Source organism: Simochromis diagramma, unplaced genomic scaffold, assembly GCF_900408965.1.
Source record: "Simochromis diagramma unplaced genomic scaffold, fSimDia1.1 OVJJ01000603.1, whole genome shotgun sequence".
NCBI lineage: Eukaryota > Metazoa > Chordata > Actinopteri > Cichliformes > Cichlidae > Simochromis > Simochromis diagramma.
Window position 1 is genome coordinate 2,910,813 of NW_024387414.1, and position 16,519 is coordinate 2,927,331.

The 16,519-nt window shown below is 45.3% G+C and overlaps 1 protein-coding gene across 9 annotated transcripts in view; it reads left to right on the forward strand.

Annotated features, from left to right (window-relative positions):
* The window catches only part of plekhg4 (pleckstrin homology domain containing, family G (with RhoGef domain) member 4), a 64,761-nt gene that overhangs the window by 41,579 nt on the left and 6,663 nt on the right, over nt 1–16,519 (forward strand). For 7 of the 9 annotated variants that reach the window (XM_040011469.1, XM_040011468.1, XM_040011470.1 and 4 more), the window contains exons 3-12: nt 1,467–4,353; nt 6,392–6,559; nt 6,743–6,866; nt 6,943–7,036; nt 8,197–8,283; nt 8,368–8,484; nt 9,036–9,134; nt 9,844–10,131; nt 11,131–11,253; nt 11,359–11,550. In XM_040011469.1, the coding sequence (XP_039867403.1) occupies nt 1,467–4,353; nt 6,392–6,559; nt 6,743–6,866; nt 6,943–7,036; nt 8,197–8,283; nt 8,368–8,484; nt 9,036–9,134; nt 9,844–10,131; nt 11,131–11,253; nt 11,359–11,550 (4,179 nt within the window). The remainder of the gene's footprint in view (nt 1–1,466; nt 4,354–6,391; nt 6,560–6,742; nt 6,867–6,942; nt 7,037–8,196; nt 8,284–8,367; nt 8,485–9,035; nt 9,135–9,843; nt 10,132–11,130; nt 11,254–11,358; nt 11,551–16,519) is intronic. The other 2 variants (XM_040011466.1, XM_040011467.1) reach the window with 2 other exon arrangements.

The following is a 16,519-nucleotide window of genomic DNA, read 5'->3' on the forward strand; positions in this document are numbered from 1 at the left end:
CTCACAGAATATTCGTGTCTGTTCCTGCCTGTCGTACGTGTTCGACTCCAAAGCTCACGTGCTCGCTGCTGGGGCGTTCACGTCCCGTCAGATTTGGGTAGGCTCTGCTGCTCTCTAGTTTGCGTGTTTTTCTTCGTGATGCAACTTTTGACTGTAAATGAACAGAAAGATGTCAGACTGTTTGAGGGCACTCATTAACTGAGCAGCTACAGCAGCCTAAGTGGATACAGATGTGCCACAGCTGCCAAACATGGACTTTTAAGCACTGTTCTCTTGTTAAAAAATATTAATGACAGATCAACCAGTACCTGCCCTTCAAAATAAGCTTTTGTGTTTTTTCACTTTTTGTATTTTTTCACTTTTGTTAATGAGGCTATGCAAAATGTTCCAAGTCACAGGCCCTCAGAATACAGAGGAGTGGGTTTAAAGGAAGTCACTGCATGATCCGAATAGCGGATGAAGATGCAGAAAAACTTTTAGTTTCCCCTCTAAAGTTTAGTAAACCAAATAAAAGGGACGTGGCATCTTACGCCAGAGAAAATTGTCACAAGCTGAACAGGAGATGGTGCAACAACCTGCAGACAGATCATCCGTGGATCCTCTGTGTCCTTCACGAACTTTGAAAATCTTCAGGGCCTAAAGTTGTTTGATCATCATGTTGAGACTGCTATATACAACAGTGTGGTTTCTTCATTTCACAGTGAAATTCACAAGTTTTAAAATGGAGCTGTTGGAGTGTTTTGATCAGCCACCTGCCCTCCGTGCTCCAGTGCTCGTTTCTGTTCCTCCGTGCCAGGGATGTCCAGTTGATTTTACAACCTGGGCCACATGGAGCCCACTTTCATCTTAAGTGGGTCGGATCAGTGAATCTCTTGTGTGTGGCAGTGAAAAGACGTTTGACTACACATCGCAATTTCAGAATTATGTGTTTTTCTACCTGTTAAAGGAATTTCGCTTCATTAAAGAAAGAAATTCCGAAATTTATCCTCTTCTTCACCTTTTCCAACATGCTCCAGTGGGACAGGTTGGAGTCTGTGCTCCTCATGTTGGACACCCCTGCTCTATGCCATAGATGTTAAATTAGTGCAGGTTTTGCTATTAAAACTATGATGTATCCTGTGATACTGATGCTCAAAGTTAGCAAGATTTTAGCTTTGCATTGTTACACATGGAGAGATGTAGTGGCAACTTATACCCGTGTGCTTTTAGGGCAAGTTATTTGACAATGAAGGTAAACTTTTGCATGATTTCTTTAAAGAGATTAAAGTTATTGTAAGAGATAAATCAGCTGATTCTGAGGGGATCAGGTGGGAACTTTCCTCAGATTTAATTGAATCTCTGTGGTTGTTCTGTTTGGTTCCAATATTTGGAGAAGGTGTTAGTTTGCACCCATACAGATGATATTCTTCAGAACCAGGATTTTAATGACGCTCTGTCTTGACTGTGATGCTCTCTTCTCTCCTCAGCTGCAGTACTGTGGTTTCCTGTTTCGTCATGAAGGCTGGCCTTTGTGCATCCACGAGAAGGTAGTCGTGCAGCTCAGTCATCTGGACCCACGCCTCCTCCGTCCAGGAGACTTCTACCTGCTGGTTTCTCCTTCTGCAGCCCCACCCCCTCCTCGAGCACACAGGGCCTCCTGGAGGGGCGGCATCCCGTTAAAACCGCGCCTGCTCCTGTGCAGCAAGTCGGCCGGCAGCCATCATGTGGAGCAGCAGGAGGTGTCTGGCGTAGCTCTGCAGTCTCTCTTTAGCATGGCCTGGTTAGACTCCGTCAACAGGGAGAGGGAGCAGCGCGGAGCATCCAGGTTGGAGCGCTGCCTCCTCTCCGCCCACGGAGACGTCTTTAGGGTCCCCTGGGAGGATCTGGTCTACCCACAATTCATCAGTCGGCCCTGTGCTGCTCCGAAGGAGGACCAGGACTCCTCCATTAAGGGCAAAGATGTGGCAATCAAGACATCATCTGACAACAACAGAGAAGCAACCTCTTCAAGTGATGTGAAGCACCTCCCATCTTCGCCTAAAACCGAACAATCGCCAGCAAACAGCGGGGGCGAGGACTCGGAGGGGGAGTACGTGGAGCTGACGGAGCTCCCGCTTCCTCGCTTCTCCCCACAGAAAGGCTCTTTAACCCAGTCCATCAGCCTTCAGCACAGAGCCAGGACAAGTACACATACCACCACACACACACTGTCTGCTGCTACCGCACACACTCCTCAAACCACCAACATACACTCTGCTGCTTCCACACTCACTGCTCACGCACACAGCTACTTCCCGCAGCCCTGTGAGGATGCAACCTGCAGGCTCATGGAAGAGAGCATCCACCAGGACCACCGTGAAGCTGTGGTCCCGACCCCCTTCTCCTCCTCTGCCCCTCCTGAAGTCACAGGAACATCCATCTGTGAATCGGAAGAAACAAAAGGTACTGACACGGGCACAAATCTGAACACTAAACCTGAAACCTGCACAGAAATGAGCGTGGAGGAGGGGGGGGAGGAGCAAAGTAACAAGGAGGAAGCTGTAATTTCAGCTGCTGAGGAAGAAGAGGAGGTGCCAAAGGAGGAAGAGTTCCCAAGTGATGAGGAGGAAGCTGAAAGTGAAGATACAGAAGGAGATGGAGAAGACGAGTTGAATGAAGATGGAGAAGATGAGGTAGAAGAAGGCCCAGAGGAAGTAGAGGTCGAGGAGGAGATTCAGGTTATGATTGTGCAACAAAGTAAAGAAAGAAATGAGGATGAGGAAATGGTGACAGAAGATGCAAGAGGAGGAGAGACAGAAGAAGAAAAGGGATGTGGAGAGGTTCACACAGATAAAGACTCTTATTTTGAAAGTAACGCAAAACAAAAGCAATCTGAGGACTTTTATTTAAAAAATAACACACAACAAGCACACTCCATCGACTCGGTAACAGAAACGGATTATAAAGACTCTTATTCTGAAAATAGCACAAAACAGAAACACTGGGAGGGCTCTTATTCTGAAAGCAAAACTACAGAGCCACACTACGAGGACTCTTATTCTGAAAACATAAAACCAGTAAAAACCTCAAATTCTGAAAGTGATGCACAGCAATCGCACTCCAGTAACTCTTGCTTTGAAAATTGCAAAACACAAATACATTCTGAGGAATCTTATTCTGAAAGAATAGCTACAGAATCATATTGCAAGGACTGTTATCCTGAAAATAACAAACAACCACTACACACTGAGCACTCTTATTCTGAAAACACGGCACCAGAAATGCACTCCTTGGACTCTTATTCTGAAAACACGGCACCAGAAACGCACTCTGTGGACTATTTGGAAAACATAAAAAACGTAGACTCAGAAACCTTATATCCTGAAAATGCCACACAGCGTGCACACGCTGTTGACTCTTATTTTGAAAGCAACAAACCACAAAGTAAATCTGAGCAGTCTTATTTTGAAAACATAGCTACAGAGTCACGTTGCGAGGACTGTTATCCTGAAAATAACAAACAACCACACATTCAGGACTCTCATTCTGAAAACACAGTACGAGAAGCACATTACAAAGACTCTTATTCTGAAAGTGACACTAAACAGACAGACTCCAGTGACTTTAATTCTGAAAATAACAAGCAAGAGATGGAAAGAGACTCTTATTCTGAAAGCAACATAAAAGAGACAGACACTGAGGGCTCGTATTCTGAAAACACAGCACCAGAAACGCACTTCACGGACTATTATTCTGAAAGTACAGCAAGAGAACGACACGCTGACTCAGAAAAAAATAAACAGCGTCACACTGAGTGCTGTTATTTTGAAAAAACAGCAGCAGAACCATATTACAAGGACTCTTATTCTGAAAAACAGACACAGCACACATGCTCTGAAGGGCCCAGCACAGTAACAGGATGCAAGCAGATCAAGGATTTGTTTTCTGAAAACAGCACACATCTAACACAACACAGGGACTCTTATTGTGAAAGCAACACACTGCAAACACATCAAGGAACTTTTAATTCTGAAAAAGAAACACAACCTCAGAGCTCTTCTGAAAATAATACAGAAGACTCTCACTTAGCAAGCACATCTTCTGAAAGTACACCTGACCCTGGGGACTCTTATTCTAAAAACAAAGCACATTGCGATGACTTTTATTCTGAAAGCAGTGCACTTCAGGGACCCACAGAAGAATCTGATCAATCCAGTACTGGTGAGAATAATGCGGAGGAGTGTAAAACACTGCACTGCGTCTCCACACCAGCAGCACATCAAAACTTGCTTCCTACAAAAGCTGAGGAGTCCAACAGTGGACAGGAAGTCCAAAAAGAAGAGGAGCGGTGGAGCTGTGAGGAGGCTGCTGGAGCTTCAGAGTGTCACACTGAAGGTACATGAACCCGTTTCTCCTCCTCAGTACATTTTCCTCTCCTGCTTTTCCTCCCACAGACCATCAGACTCACTCTTTCTCCTCCTTTATCACATCCTCCTCCTCCTCCTCCTCATTGGCTGAGTGGTTCCTCCTTTGCATCTCTTTCACTAAAACTACCTTCGACTTCACCTCCTGTTTTAACTCACCTGTGTGGCTGCAGGAGCAGCTCGTGAACGAGTCTGTGTCAGGTTTTCAGTTTTTTCTGTAAAATCTCACATTTCACACGACTGCGTTGATCATTTAAAGGACCATTCACCTTTTTTCGGCCTGCTCTGCCTCTGTTACCCAAGAGCAGACAGGAAGTTGTGTGCCTTGTGCTCTCGCTCCAGGCTCCATTAAGGGGAATTCTCTGCAGTGTCTTTCAGTTCAGAGAAAGCTGAACGTCTCATCCCTCCGGTTGTTTAACAAATAGTAAAATATGCAGATTTATCACGATGTGTTCAGATGCAGCAGAGTCTTGATGACCTCAAGCTTTTGAACTTAAAAACGACTCTGTGCATCGTAATGTAAACAAATCACCCAGAATACCTAAAACAGTAAGAGGTCAGTTTCTGCTGCCCTGAGCGCTGCCTTATAGGCTCCAACACTTGACAGTAACATACCGAGTGAGGATGCACAGGTGATATATTTGTTTACTGAACAAAATCACGGAAGCCTGGATAGATCTCATGCAGAGGAAGCATAACCACAGGAACTGCTGAGATCCTCTGTCTTCATGTTAGGTTTGGTGAGAGCGCGTGTCAGGGAGTCTACGTTGTCTGTGTGTATCAGCACGTAACTTTTTTGTTCTATAGATTTATTTTGTTTTGTAATTTGAGTTTGGTCAATTTGGTTAGTTCAGACATGAACGTCATGAACACTTTTTTTTGTTTTGTTTTGTTTAGTAGCTGCATGATTTATTTATATTTATATTATTGTACTTAAGTTTTTCCACACTTTTAATATTTGTACACGAGGTTTCTGCTTTTCATTATAGCACCCCCTGTGGGTTATACCCCACAGCACAGGGGTTGTTTCCCACCTGCGACTGACTTGCACTTTGTGAAACCCTGATGAAGCCTTGGACTCTGAGAATTAACTGAAAACATTCTCTCTTTAATTAAAATCAAAATTATATCATCCAGTGGGACCTAATAGATGGCTTTAAAAAAAGTGTACAATTATGAATTACTTTATTGGTCAATAAAATCCCCTGCTGTTCCTGTTGCAGTGACGCCAGCGATAGTCTATGAAAGATGAACTCTACAGGTGAAGCCTCCATGCCTTTCCAGTAGTGTGGAAAAACTGAGATCTGCTGCTGGAGTTTGTTGTTTATCTTAAGATGTTACAGACTGTTTATCATCTGCTTTTCTTCGAGTTCACTAAATGAGAAAAATGATTTTCAAAAAAGAGATGATACCTTCTGTTAAATGTTAAAGGAGTGAGGTGAGGGGTGTACGTCACTTCAGTTTCAGCTTATTTACAACATCTTGACTTAAATGAACAAAAAACTGAAAACTGAAGAAGGGAATGATTTTGGTTGTGCTTGAGATTAAATTCAGCTCTTTGTGGACGGTGAATGAGTTTGACACTCGTGGTTTAAAGTCTTCAGGCTGTGTGTGTGTGTGCGTGCGTGCGTCCGTGCACTGTTGTATTTGTGTCCTCAGACGTGGAGACCTTGACAGTGAGGACACTTTTGTCTGGTTCTTAGCTGTTTTGCCATTTTGAGGTTAACGGTTAAAGTTCTTCATTAACTACATTAACTGCAGCCCTGAAATTTAGCAGGCATGACCCGGCGGAGCTGAATCTCTGAATGAAAATGTCCTTGATGGCCAGATTGGACTATAAATGGTCTTTCTTTCTTTTTATTGCATGCGTGAGAGAACCCCAGCAGCACAGTATTTCTAGTTGTGAGAACATGTCCATTATGTGTGTCATACATGAAAACTGGGCCTCACAGGCCTGCTGTGTCAGTACACTGTGAGTAACACAGGTTCATTTCGGCATCTCTTCACAGGCCTCTGCAGTGAGCTGCGTCCTGCCCAGTCAGAGGTTGCTCTGGCTGCTGGTTCGAATCCGACAGAACAACCAGCAGCTGTTCCAAGGGTAGTCCAGCCTGTCACCCAGTCCTCCCAGTCCAGACTGTACAGTATGCTGCTGAGGTCTGGAGCTGTTTGTCTGCCTGGTGAGAAAACACAAACGTCCTGTACCAACCAGTTTCAGGCCTCAGACCCGACTAGACTAAGATCAGGGCAGTCAGAAGCTCCAGCCTGAGGTTTATAAAGTTGGGCAGGTGGAGCAGAGACTGAACTTCAGAGTTGGAGTCATTGTTTCTGTGTGTAAATGAAGTTGCTGCGTCTTCCTGCAGGAACTAGAGACAAAGGTGGGCGAGCGCTGCTTACCGTCTCCACCACGAGCCCCGTGTGGTCCCACCTGGACTGTGACAGCACCGAGCTGCCCCGCCTCCTCCTTTACTACACCTCCACCCTCAGGTACACTCCTCTGTTACTGTTGTTACTCAGGTCTCTGTGCTGTCCACCCTCTGATGTCACTGCTTTCATGGAACAGGAAGGAGGTGCTAGCGTCGGGGCTGACGGTGTTGGTGGATGCCCGTGGAGCTGCTCCCTCTCCCGCCCTGTACTCCGCCCTCAGGTCGCTGCAGGTGAGTTGGTTATGATTGAGCTACCTGGAGACAGGAGCTCTGTGCTGTGGAGCTGCAGACTGAGCGCGTGCGAGAAAAGGTGGCTTTACTAATTCTGGAGTCTCTCTCATGTTTCAGCCCCTCAGAGTCGTTTTATTCTCCAGGAGTCATTTAGAGAAACATGCACTGATGAGAGACAGCATCTCAGCTCCTATTAAAACAGTGATGCAGCTGCTCCTGATGAGGAATACATGCAGAACGTGAATAGTGCAGAAACATTTGTACAGAGCAGAATATGTCGTCCTTCTTATCTCTGATCGACCATGAATCTGAGAATGTTTTTTTACATTTTCAATCATGATTTCTTGTTTCTGTTTAAAGTATCAAAGTTGAAGCTGTAGGTTTCTGTGCAGCCACAGTGTTTTAGTTTCTGGTCAAAACAGCTGTTAAAACAGGAAATGGATTATGGATCCTTACTCTGTCCTCCCCTCTGGCATCCAGGTCTGAACATCGTCAGTGACCTTCAGGAACGAGGGGACAGTCAGTTAGTTTAAAAAAAAAAAAAGAAAAAAAAAAAAGAAGTTTTTTTCCCGTAAACTTTATCTCCACCTCACTGGAAAACTTGGGAAGAGAGAAGTGTGGTTACAGAGGCCAACTGTGCTCCTTAATGATCTCAGTGACCAACAGGGGGCGTTAGTTACAAACTGCGGTGGTTGGAGGACTGCTCTGCTGCTGCTTTTGAAATTTATCGTTTATGGATTAGAAACAAGTCCACACACAGCTTTGTATAGTTCCAGTCAGCTGGTTTCACTGACAGACTGAACCCAGAGAGGTCAGAGGTCGTGAGTATAACGCATCAACAACAGCACTCTTTGTCTACCAGTGCTTTTCTTTAATATATGGGTTCAGTGACTCACAGGCTATTTCTATCTGAATTTATTAGCATTAATCAAACTTTAAATCCTGAAAGCAGAACATCTGAAAAGCTCGACCCCCAGCAGACTAACAACCTGAAAATCAACCAGACGCAAGTTTTTAGCCCCGTTTTAAGAACGGTCTTGTTTCCTGATGTATTTTATTAGTTTAATTCTGTTTTTAGTGGTTTTCTCTGAAAATGTGGTCAATTGGTTCTTGTTCTAAATACATGAACAACTGGTGTGTGTGTGTGTGTGTGTGTGCAGGAGGACACACCAGTCTCCATCCACGGTGTTTTGATCCTTGCTAACAAGGACTCATCTCTGCGTGTGGACAAACCTGCAGCTACACAGGTAACACTTTACACCGCAGCTGCTCACAAACACCTTTGTGTGAATGTATGTTTTAAAGTGTGCGTTGCTGTTTCTGTTGTGCAGGTGGAGGTGCTGAGCTCTCCAAAGTCTGTCCAGAAACACGTGGAGCTCCGACAGCTTCCCGTGGAGTTTGGAGGATCCTTCATCTTCAGTCAGAGCAGCTGGGTCAGCTTCAGATTGGTCAGTGTAAAACTCGCACACAGATTAAAATGAACAGTCAAAAAGAAACGACAAGGCAGACGTGTAACAGTGAAACACACGAACGCGGTGAAGTCTGTTAGTTAGAACAATGTCAAACCTTTAAGTGTTTCGATGATTTGTAGTCATCAGAAAACTGTTTCACCTACATGAGCATAAGCCACGTCAGACTCATATTCCATGTTTGTACTGATGCGTGTTGGACAGACGTCTCAGTGTCACGACAAACCCAAATCAGTCAGCACAGGTTAATCCCTGCTCGCTGGTGCAGGTGAGGCATGCCTGACTCTGGACTTTCACAGCTCCTCTTTGCTTTTCTGCAGCTGAAACGTTGCATGCTTCATTAAAAAATAATTGGACAGGTTGTCCCACATTCCTGGGGTGCTAATGACATGAGGTTTGTATTGTAGAGTGGAAGGTTTTATTCACCTTCCAGTTGACTATTTAAAGCTTCTTTTCTTCTTTCATAAGTGAGTTTAAGTGTGCGGCTTTGGAAACGATTCACACAATGAAAATGTGTGTTTGTCCCTCAGAGACTGGAGCAGCTCAGCCGTCAGTGTGAGGACGTCATCAGCCTGCTGCAGAAGAGCATCAACGCGCTGCAATCCACACCTTTACCGAGCACTGCTGAGGTAAAAACACACACGGCATGGAAAGAGAGTGCTAGATCTGTGTCTACTCCTCACCTGTAAAAGGCCGACGGGGTACTGCGATTACCCCGCCAGCCGGGCGCGCGTGGACACCTTAGTTTGTACATGCGAGAGTGAGGCAGCAGAGGAGCTTCAAATTGATACCATAGGTGTGTCTGCTGAGGGGTAGCCAGTATTTTTACTTTAGGAACCTAAATCTGTCCAATTAACAACAAATTTGTTAGTTATATAAGAACAATCGGGGGGAGGTTGTAGTCTTTAGGAGAGCTAAGGACTACAACTCAGTCAGTTGAACTCTGAACCATCCTCCCCGCTTGGAGTTTGAGATACAGTCGTCTTTTTAAGATATCTGATTGGATGACTGAAAGACTCTCGTGCTCCTAATCCTTTCTGGGCAAATGGCACTGTGACCAAATTCACGGTGCTATTCCAGAACTTTTTCAAAACTTTTGTAAAGTTTATCATTTCCTGTTCTTATGTTATACAAATTGGGTTTAATATAAAACTGGAAATGAGGTCTAAAAGTTGGGCTCATTGAAAACATGAACAGTTTCAACAGGAGGCTGTTGATCCCTGCACAAGTATTAAAATCCGCTCTGCGTGTTTTTATTCACTTGAACAGTTTGTGGTTTTGCTCTCAGTTCTCACATAAAGGTTCAGACACCAGCTCAAACCTCTCTGTCTTTGCCAGGATGCCGAGCTGCTGCTGTCCCGCTACAGGGCAGTGATGTGCAGCATCCTCGCAGACAGCCGATTGGTGCAGCTCCAGCAGGAGGGCGGCGCCTCGCTGGCGTGGCTGCGCAGGGAGGAGAGCAGCGTCGGCGTGGCGGTGGACCAGCGGGCGGCGGTGGAGTCGGTGTCGGCTCTGTACGAGCAGGTGGACGAGCTGCTCCACCGCCTGGTGATGCTGTCCAACTCCAAAACGCAGGAGCTGAACTTCATCGCAGACTTCAGGAACCTGGAGCAAGGTTTCAGCGAGGTCAGTCTGAGCACGCTCAGTATGCATCGTTCATACTGACATTTACATCAGTGTCGTCTTAATGTGAGGAGTTGACTTCATGATGAACCGTGACACTGAGACACTCCCACCTCCTTTGTTTCCTTGGTTACGCTCTTAGCCAGTGATCAAAGTGTGGACAGCAGCCCCCTGGTGTGCTGTGAAGGTACTGCAAGTAGGCCAAAAGAAGTAATGCACAATAAATACATTAAAAAAATATAATTTTCAGATGTTTTTCTTTTTTTTAACCTGAACTCTGGTGTCTTGTATCTTGTCAGTAGGAGGAAAAAACTAGAGTGGAGCTGTGGTTGTCAGATGTAGGGAGGTTTTAACTTAATACTACTGTTTTGTGAAACGAGGCATGTTTGGAAATATGCGCTCTAAGCTGTAAGCAATCGAATTATTACCTGATAACATCAGATTAATATCAATAACCATCAACAGAAAAACACCAATTATGTGTTTGGAGTTAAACTGGAACGAGTTTGTCTTCTGAAGCTTTGACAGGATGAAACACTTCCCTCCCTGAGCACACTCGCAAATGAATGATTAGGAAAATGAATAAACATTAGATGATATATGGATCTCATAAATGGGTAATTCAGGTTAAAGTAGATCCATATGTGAGCGATTTGCTGCTTGCGGGTGTGGATGAACTGTCAGACATTTGGCCCTCAGGCATAGACGAGCTGACAGAGCTGCAGCATTGATTGGTTCTCTTTTTCCTTTCTTAGCCTTATTTTTTGTTTTTCTGTCATTCTTTGACTTCGTAACCATAAAAAAAAGTGTTGACTGGAGTTCTGTTTGGTTTTTTAAGAAGGAGCTTTTAGATTTTACTGAGCCGAGGACATGCCTCGCATCTCACCTGGCAGGGTGGGAGGTTTGCTCCTCTGGATCACATGTTAATGTGAAGTTTACCTTACTGTGTGTGTGTGTGTGTGTGTGTGTGTGTGTGTGTGTGTGTGTGTGTGTGTGTGTCAGGTGAAGACGTGGCTACAGGAGGTTGGTGAAGTTCGTCTGAAGAGTCTGGAAGAGCCGGCAGACTCTCTGGTGCTTCTGAATGAAAAACAGCAGGACTACAAGGACTTCTGCACAACGGCATACGTACGACACACACACACACACACACACACTCGTTCAAACATTTCTTTTAGCCCATACTGAGGACTGGTCCCCACAGAGGATGAGGTCTGTTTCTTCTGTGTGCAGGACCAGTGTAAACGAGGGAAGGAGCTGCTGTCTCGGCTGGAGCGCCGGGACGACGTGCCGTCCGCTGACCTCCACATTTACGAGGACAAAGTTCACTCCTTCTGGGCTCAGCTGCAGGATTTCACTCAGCGGGTCAGCAGTACCGGGCAGAACATCGAGCGGGCCGTCCGACTCTACGGCTTCTTAGATCAGGTACAGTCACTGAGGCTGTGGCTCATCGGATCGGTTTTTAATGGCAGTTTGAGCCTCACAGTCATCTAAATGTGTAAATCTATATTTAATCTGGTGCTTTCTGAGATTAGCTAAAGTGAATTTCAGTGTTGTGAACAGTACTTGCTGCTCTTTCTGATTATAGCTCCAGCTGTGCTCTGATTTTTCATGTTTTACTGTCTCTCGGTTTAAACCATCTGAGAAGCCTGTCAGCTCTGTCTGTGCAGCTTCCAATCCATCTTCAGAAATCTAATTCTAGCTGCATGTAAAACAGCTGAATGTGGATCGGAGCAGCTGGTTTGTCGTGTCTCTCCTCCTCCTCCTCATATCGTCTCCCTGCAGTGAAACTGACAGCTTGTATTGAGGCCAGGAGGATGAAGAGGGGGGAGAGAGTGTCAATATTGCTTTGTGTACTGGACTCTTTGTAAAGGGGGTGTGAGGGGGGTGATGGTCTTTGTCCACATGACTCTGTCTTGTAGGTTTGTTTGTGTGTTTTTATGGCATGCTGATATTTTTATAATGTGCAGATTCTTGAAATTCAGTCATGAAACAGTTGAAGTTGTCCCTCAGACATCCTATAAAAACAAAAGCACCGACCACAAAAGTTTCTTCGATCGTTGTTCACATCATAGCCGAGAGCGACACTGCGTGAACTCCGGCGCACTTTCGGTTTTCTTTCAGAAAAGATTCAGACTCGTGTCATATTAGGACGTACACAGCGTAGGATGAGGACAGGGCCGTAGATCGACCGGTAAATCGCTCATCCAAAGTCCCTTCTGACGACCTCGCGCGTCCGTAGACCTTTGTCTTTCATTTCATTTGTTTCATTTGTTTTTCGAAAGGATGATCCGAAATTCCCTGTAAAAAGACACTTCATGATAAGTTGGTACAGAAATCAAGCGTACAATTACCAACAAAGTAATTATGGTTTTTGCTATCGCTCATAAGCTCGTGCGAATGAACATGACGGACCGACACATCTTTACTCGCTCGGTTTGCTGCAAAGTTGAACTAAACCAAAGGAGAGAAACAGCCTCTCTGTTGAATGCATAGAATAGATTCTATTGGGAAAACAAAAATTGAAATTGCGATGACAAGAAGATTATTTTTCATTGTGTGGAAGTCTTTTCAAGCCTCACTTCCTGTCCTGTCCTGACATGTCTGCTCTGTGGGTGAAAACATCGGCCTGTGGGGATCCGAGCCGCCTCTCACTCAGTGGTGGGCTCGGCCGGTCGGCAGGCACGTGTTTCAGACCGATGTTTAAACTTTCACCTGTGAAGTTTGTTCGGATGCTTTAGTCACGCCACCAAATTCTGCACAACACCAACCACAGAGTGTGCTGAAGTTTCCTCTCTGATACACTAAGCAGGCAGTACTGACCTGACACACACAGACAGGAATGAAGCGTGTGCGTGTGCGTGCGTGCGTGTGTGTGTGTAGTCCAGGTATCACTCCGGTGCCAAGTTTTCTTTCCATCCCCCTTTCATTCCTTTCACCACAAAGTCTTTGTCGCCGTGGTGATGCCCCCCCTCCTCTCCTCCTGGGACCGCCCATCTGCCATTCAGCCCATTGATGAAGTGTGGGGGGGTCACTGTGTGTGTGTGTGGTCAGGATGCTGCTCTCTGCGCGCCTCACTCAGGCTTCAGAGCTTCAGCTGAACACACAGAGGTACGATACACACTTACTGTTTTTTGTTGTTGTTTTTTTAAAAACACACACAGCTGAGGTTTGCTTTGGAGAAGTTTTATCAGCACGTGTGTGTGTGTGTGTGTGTGTGTGTGTGTGTGTGTGTGTGGGCAGTTTTTCAGCCGTTTGATGTTAACTTGGCGTCACTTTGACTGCAGAGAGATCTTTGAAGCTGCTCTCGCTGCTTGTTGCTCGCTCTCCCTCTCTTTCTGTGTGTGTGTGTTACCAGTTTACCTGCTGCAGATGTTATCGTGTCGTTTCCAGATCACGCATGTTGTCATGTTGCTGCGGCTCAGTGACATTCCCACCCTGACTCGTGTTTTTTGCATATAAAGCGACACAGGATTGCTGTCTGTTTCGATGATGGTGTGTCGGAGGTGATTTTGCTTGTCATGTGTTTTGGGGACGGAGACTCCAGCTAGAGTCTGCAGGAAAGGAAAGGAAATGGGTATTAGCAAATACAAAACTGGCTGTCTGCTCCATTTCACAGCAGTCACAGCGGCAGCATCATTCCTTTTTCCGCTTTGTCGTGTCCACATTGTTCACAGCTGAGTGGCAGGAAAAAACTCCAACAGCTGGCAGAGCGCTCTGTGCTCATAGGTGGACGATAAAGGGAGCAATCTCAGGCTACAGGTTCATTCTGCTGTACCTGCACACACTGTCATTTCATTTCAAGGAGCCAGTAAAGAAACTTTAACCTTCCAGTCAGTAAACCAGCTGCTCCACCACAGCTATCAGAGCTCAGTCTCCAAAATCAGTTTGATTCATACCAAGTTTTCTCTTCAGAGGGGATGAGCAGCATTCGGAGAAAACTTTTGTTTTTTCTCGTATTTACTTATTTTTAAATATTTTTGGTAAAATCACTTAATCGTGATTAGATATTGGGGGGAAAATAATGAATTCTATAATTTTGATCCATTTCCAGTTCACCCGTTACTTCTTTAAGAATAACAGCTTTTAGCACAGCAGCGAGGTTTGGCCAGGCGCTAGCAGCTCCACGTGGGCTCGTTTTCAGAATAGTTTCACCACGTTGCCTAGTTTCTTCTCGGACGGCGATACACCGGATCTGGTCATGTGTCAGCTCATTTATTTAATACGCACCACTCGCACACAGTATTGGGTTCATTCTGAACCTCGTCGGTACCTGCTGTGATCCAAACCGTCGACACCTCCTCGGATCAGTTCCTCCGACTGCGTTCTGGCAGCAGTTCCCTTCTGTCAGCTATGACATGCTAGCATGTAGATGTGTTTTTATAATAAGTGATTTTATATTGAAAGGAAGGAGATCAGTTTCCCCTGATCTGGACAGGATACAGCTTCTGTCAGTTTTATGTTTTTAAGTTTTCCGTTTTGCACCGAAAACGATGTGTGACAGTTTGTCAGGTAGTGTCTGAATTCTTGAATATTGTGAGCTCACAGTGACCTTTGACCATGAAAATCTTACCCTCCATCTTCAAGTTCAAGTAATTTTTTTTTGCCATGTTTAAGTATCTCAAGAATGGGACAAATGGACACCTGAAAAGACGACAGCTCTGGGCACAGCTGTTTCTGACGTCGGGGCATAAAAACACTGGTATTGGAGGATTCTGCCTTGTTTGACATTTCTTCCTTTTATATGAAGACTTCAGAATAAAAGCACAGAATGTAGAAACGGAGCAAAGAGTGAAGAAACAAAGTGAAACAAAAGACTTCTTTCACATCAACAAGAGTTTGAAGACAAAACGCTCTCCTCCAGGAACCGCAGAACCGTTTGAAGTAGGTTCACCACTACTCCTCTGAAGGAGGAGGAAAGGAGCCCTACCCCCTCCTTTTATATGGTTTGGAGGGTTTTGGCCTCCTCCGCCCTCCCTCTGTTTCCCCTCCTCCTCTTTGGTTGACTGGCTCCAGGCCTGGAGTCCTGCAGGGCCACTGTCCCCAAAACCACAGCCCGTGTGCTCCTGTTTATCCCTCCTCCCCCTCCTGCCTCCCCCCTCTGCAGCACCATAACAACCACATGTTATTTTAATTAGAGTCCTCCTCTTCTCTGCCCCACGTTTTCACTCCCTCTCTTGTTTGGAAACATCCAGAGTCGAGCTGAAACAATCGGCCGAATAATCAATTTATTGATCGACGGAAACGTAATCGGCATCTGTTCTGATCATTGATTGTCGGAGGCCTGAAAATAGATTAAAAGCAAATGTTGTCAGGTTTGTGAAGTGGAAATGGTCCAGTAACGCTGGATCCAAAGCTTCCTTACTGGAAAGCAGTACATTTCTTCAGCCTTACTTTATAAATCGATGTGAATGATGCTAAAATAATGAAAGTAGAAGAAAACCAAGGAACAATCTGTTCCTCATATTATTATATGAACAGTTTACAACACTTATCTGAAGGACCTTTATATTGAAGTGTAAAGATCCTAAATATTAGAGAGGCTCATGTGATCACTGGGCTCTGTGAGCATTACTTGGTGATGATGGGGAGGAAGAACACTCTTTTAACAGGAAGAGACCTCCAGTAGAGGGAGGGTCAGCCTTTGGTAATAATGGTACATGCACAGCAGCCCTCAACTTGGTCCAAAGAAGCTGCGCGTGTTCAAGTTTCCAACCGTTAATTCTCCAGTCTTTAACCTGGCAGCTAATGCTAACCGTCCCAGACAATCGCTGCTAACGGCCGGCCATCATGTGTGCTGCCTCCTGCACGCTCGACCAGGTGTTTCTCTACCTAAACCACAGAGTAGCTCCTGCTGTGTGCTACATGTGGAAGACATCCCAGCCTGTTGCTGCTGAAATAGTCCAAAGACACACAGCATCTGGGTTCATGAAAAGCTTTTTATACAGTCAGAATATTGAGATCTACATTGGTCATTTCCACAGTCCAACCACTGTCTGCCACAGTCTCTGCAGGTAAACTATTCATTATAAAATGGTCCTCTGAAAACACCCCAAGTCATCTTCATTTAAAGTGGTCCAATCAGATCTTAATAAAATGATTAAACCTGGCTGACAACTAAAATGTACCCACAGTTGTTGTGTTGTAGAATCGAAGATAAAGAGTACAGTTACAATAAAGGACTGCTGTGACGATCCTCTCTCTCTCACACACACACACACTCACACACACACACACACACACACACACACACACACACACACACACACACACACACACACACACCTTTGTGCATGTGGGAAGTGAGCGGCTGCAGCGATCAGGACACATCAGCAGCTAATCGGTCTGGAGAGCGCTGACCCGGTAGCCTCCTGCCACATCGATGTCCATATGG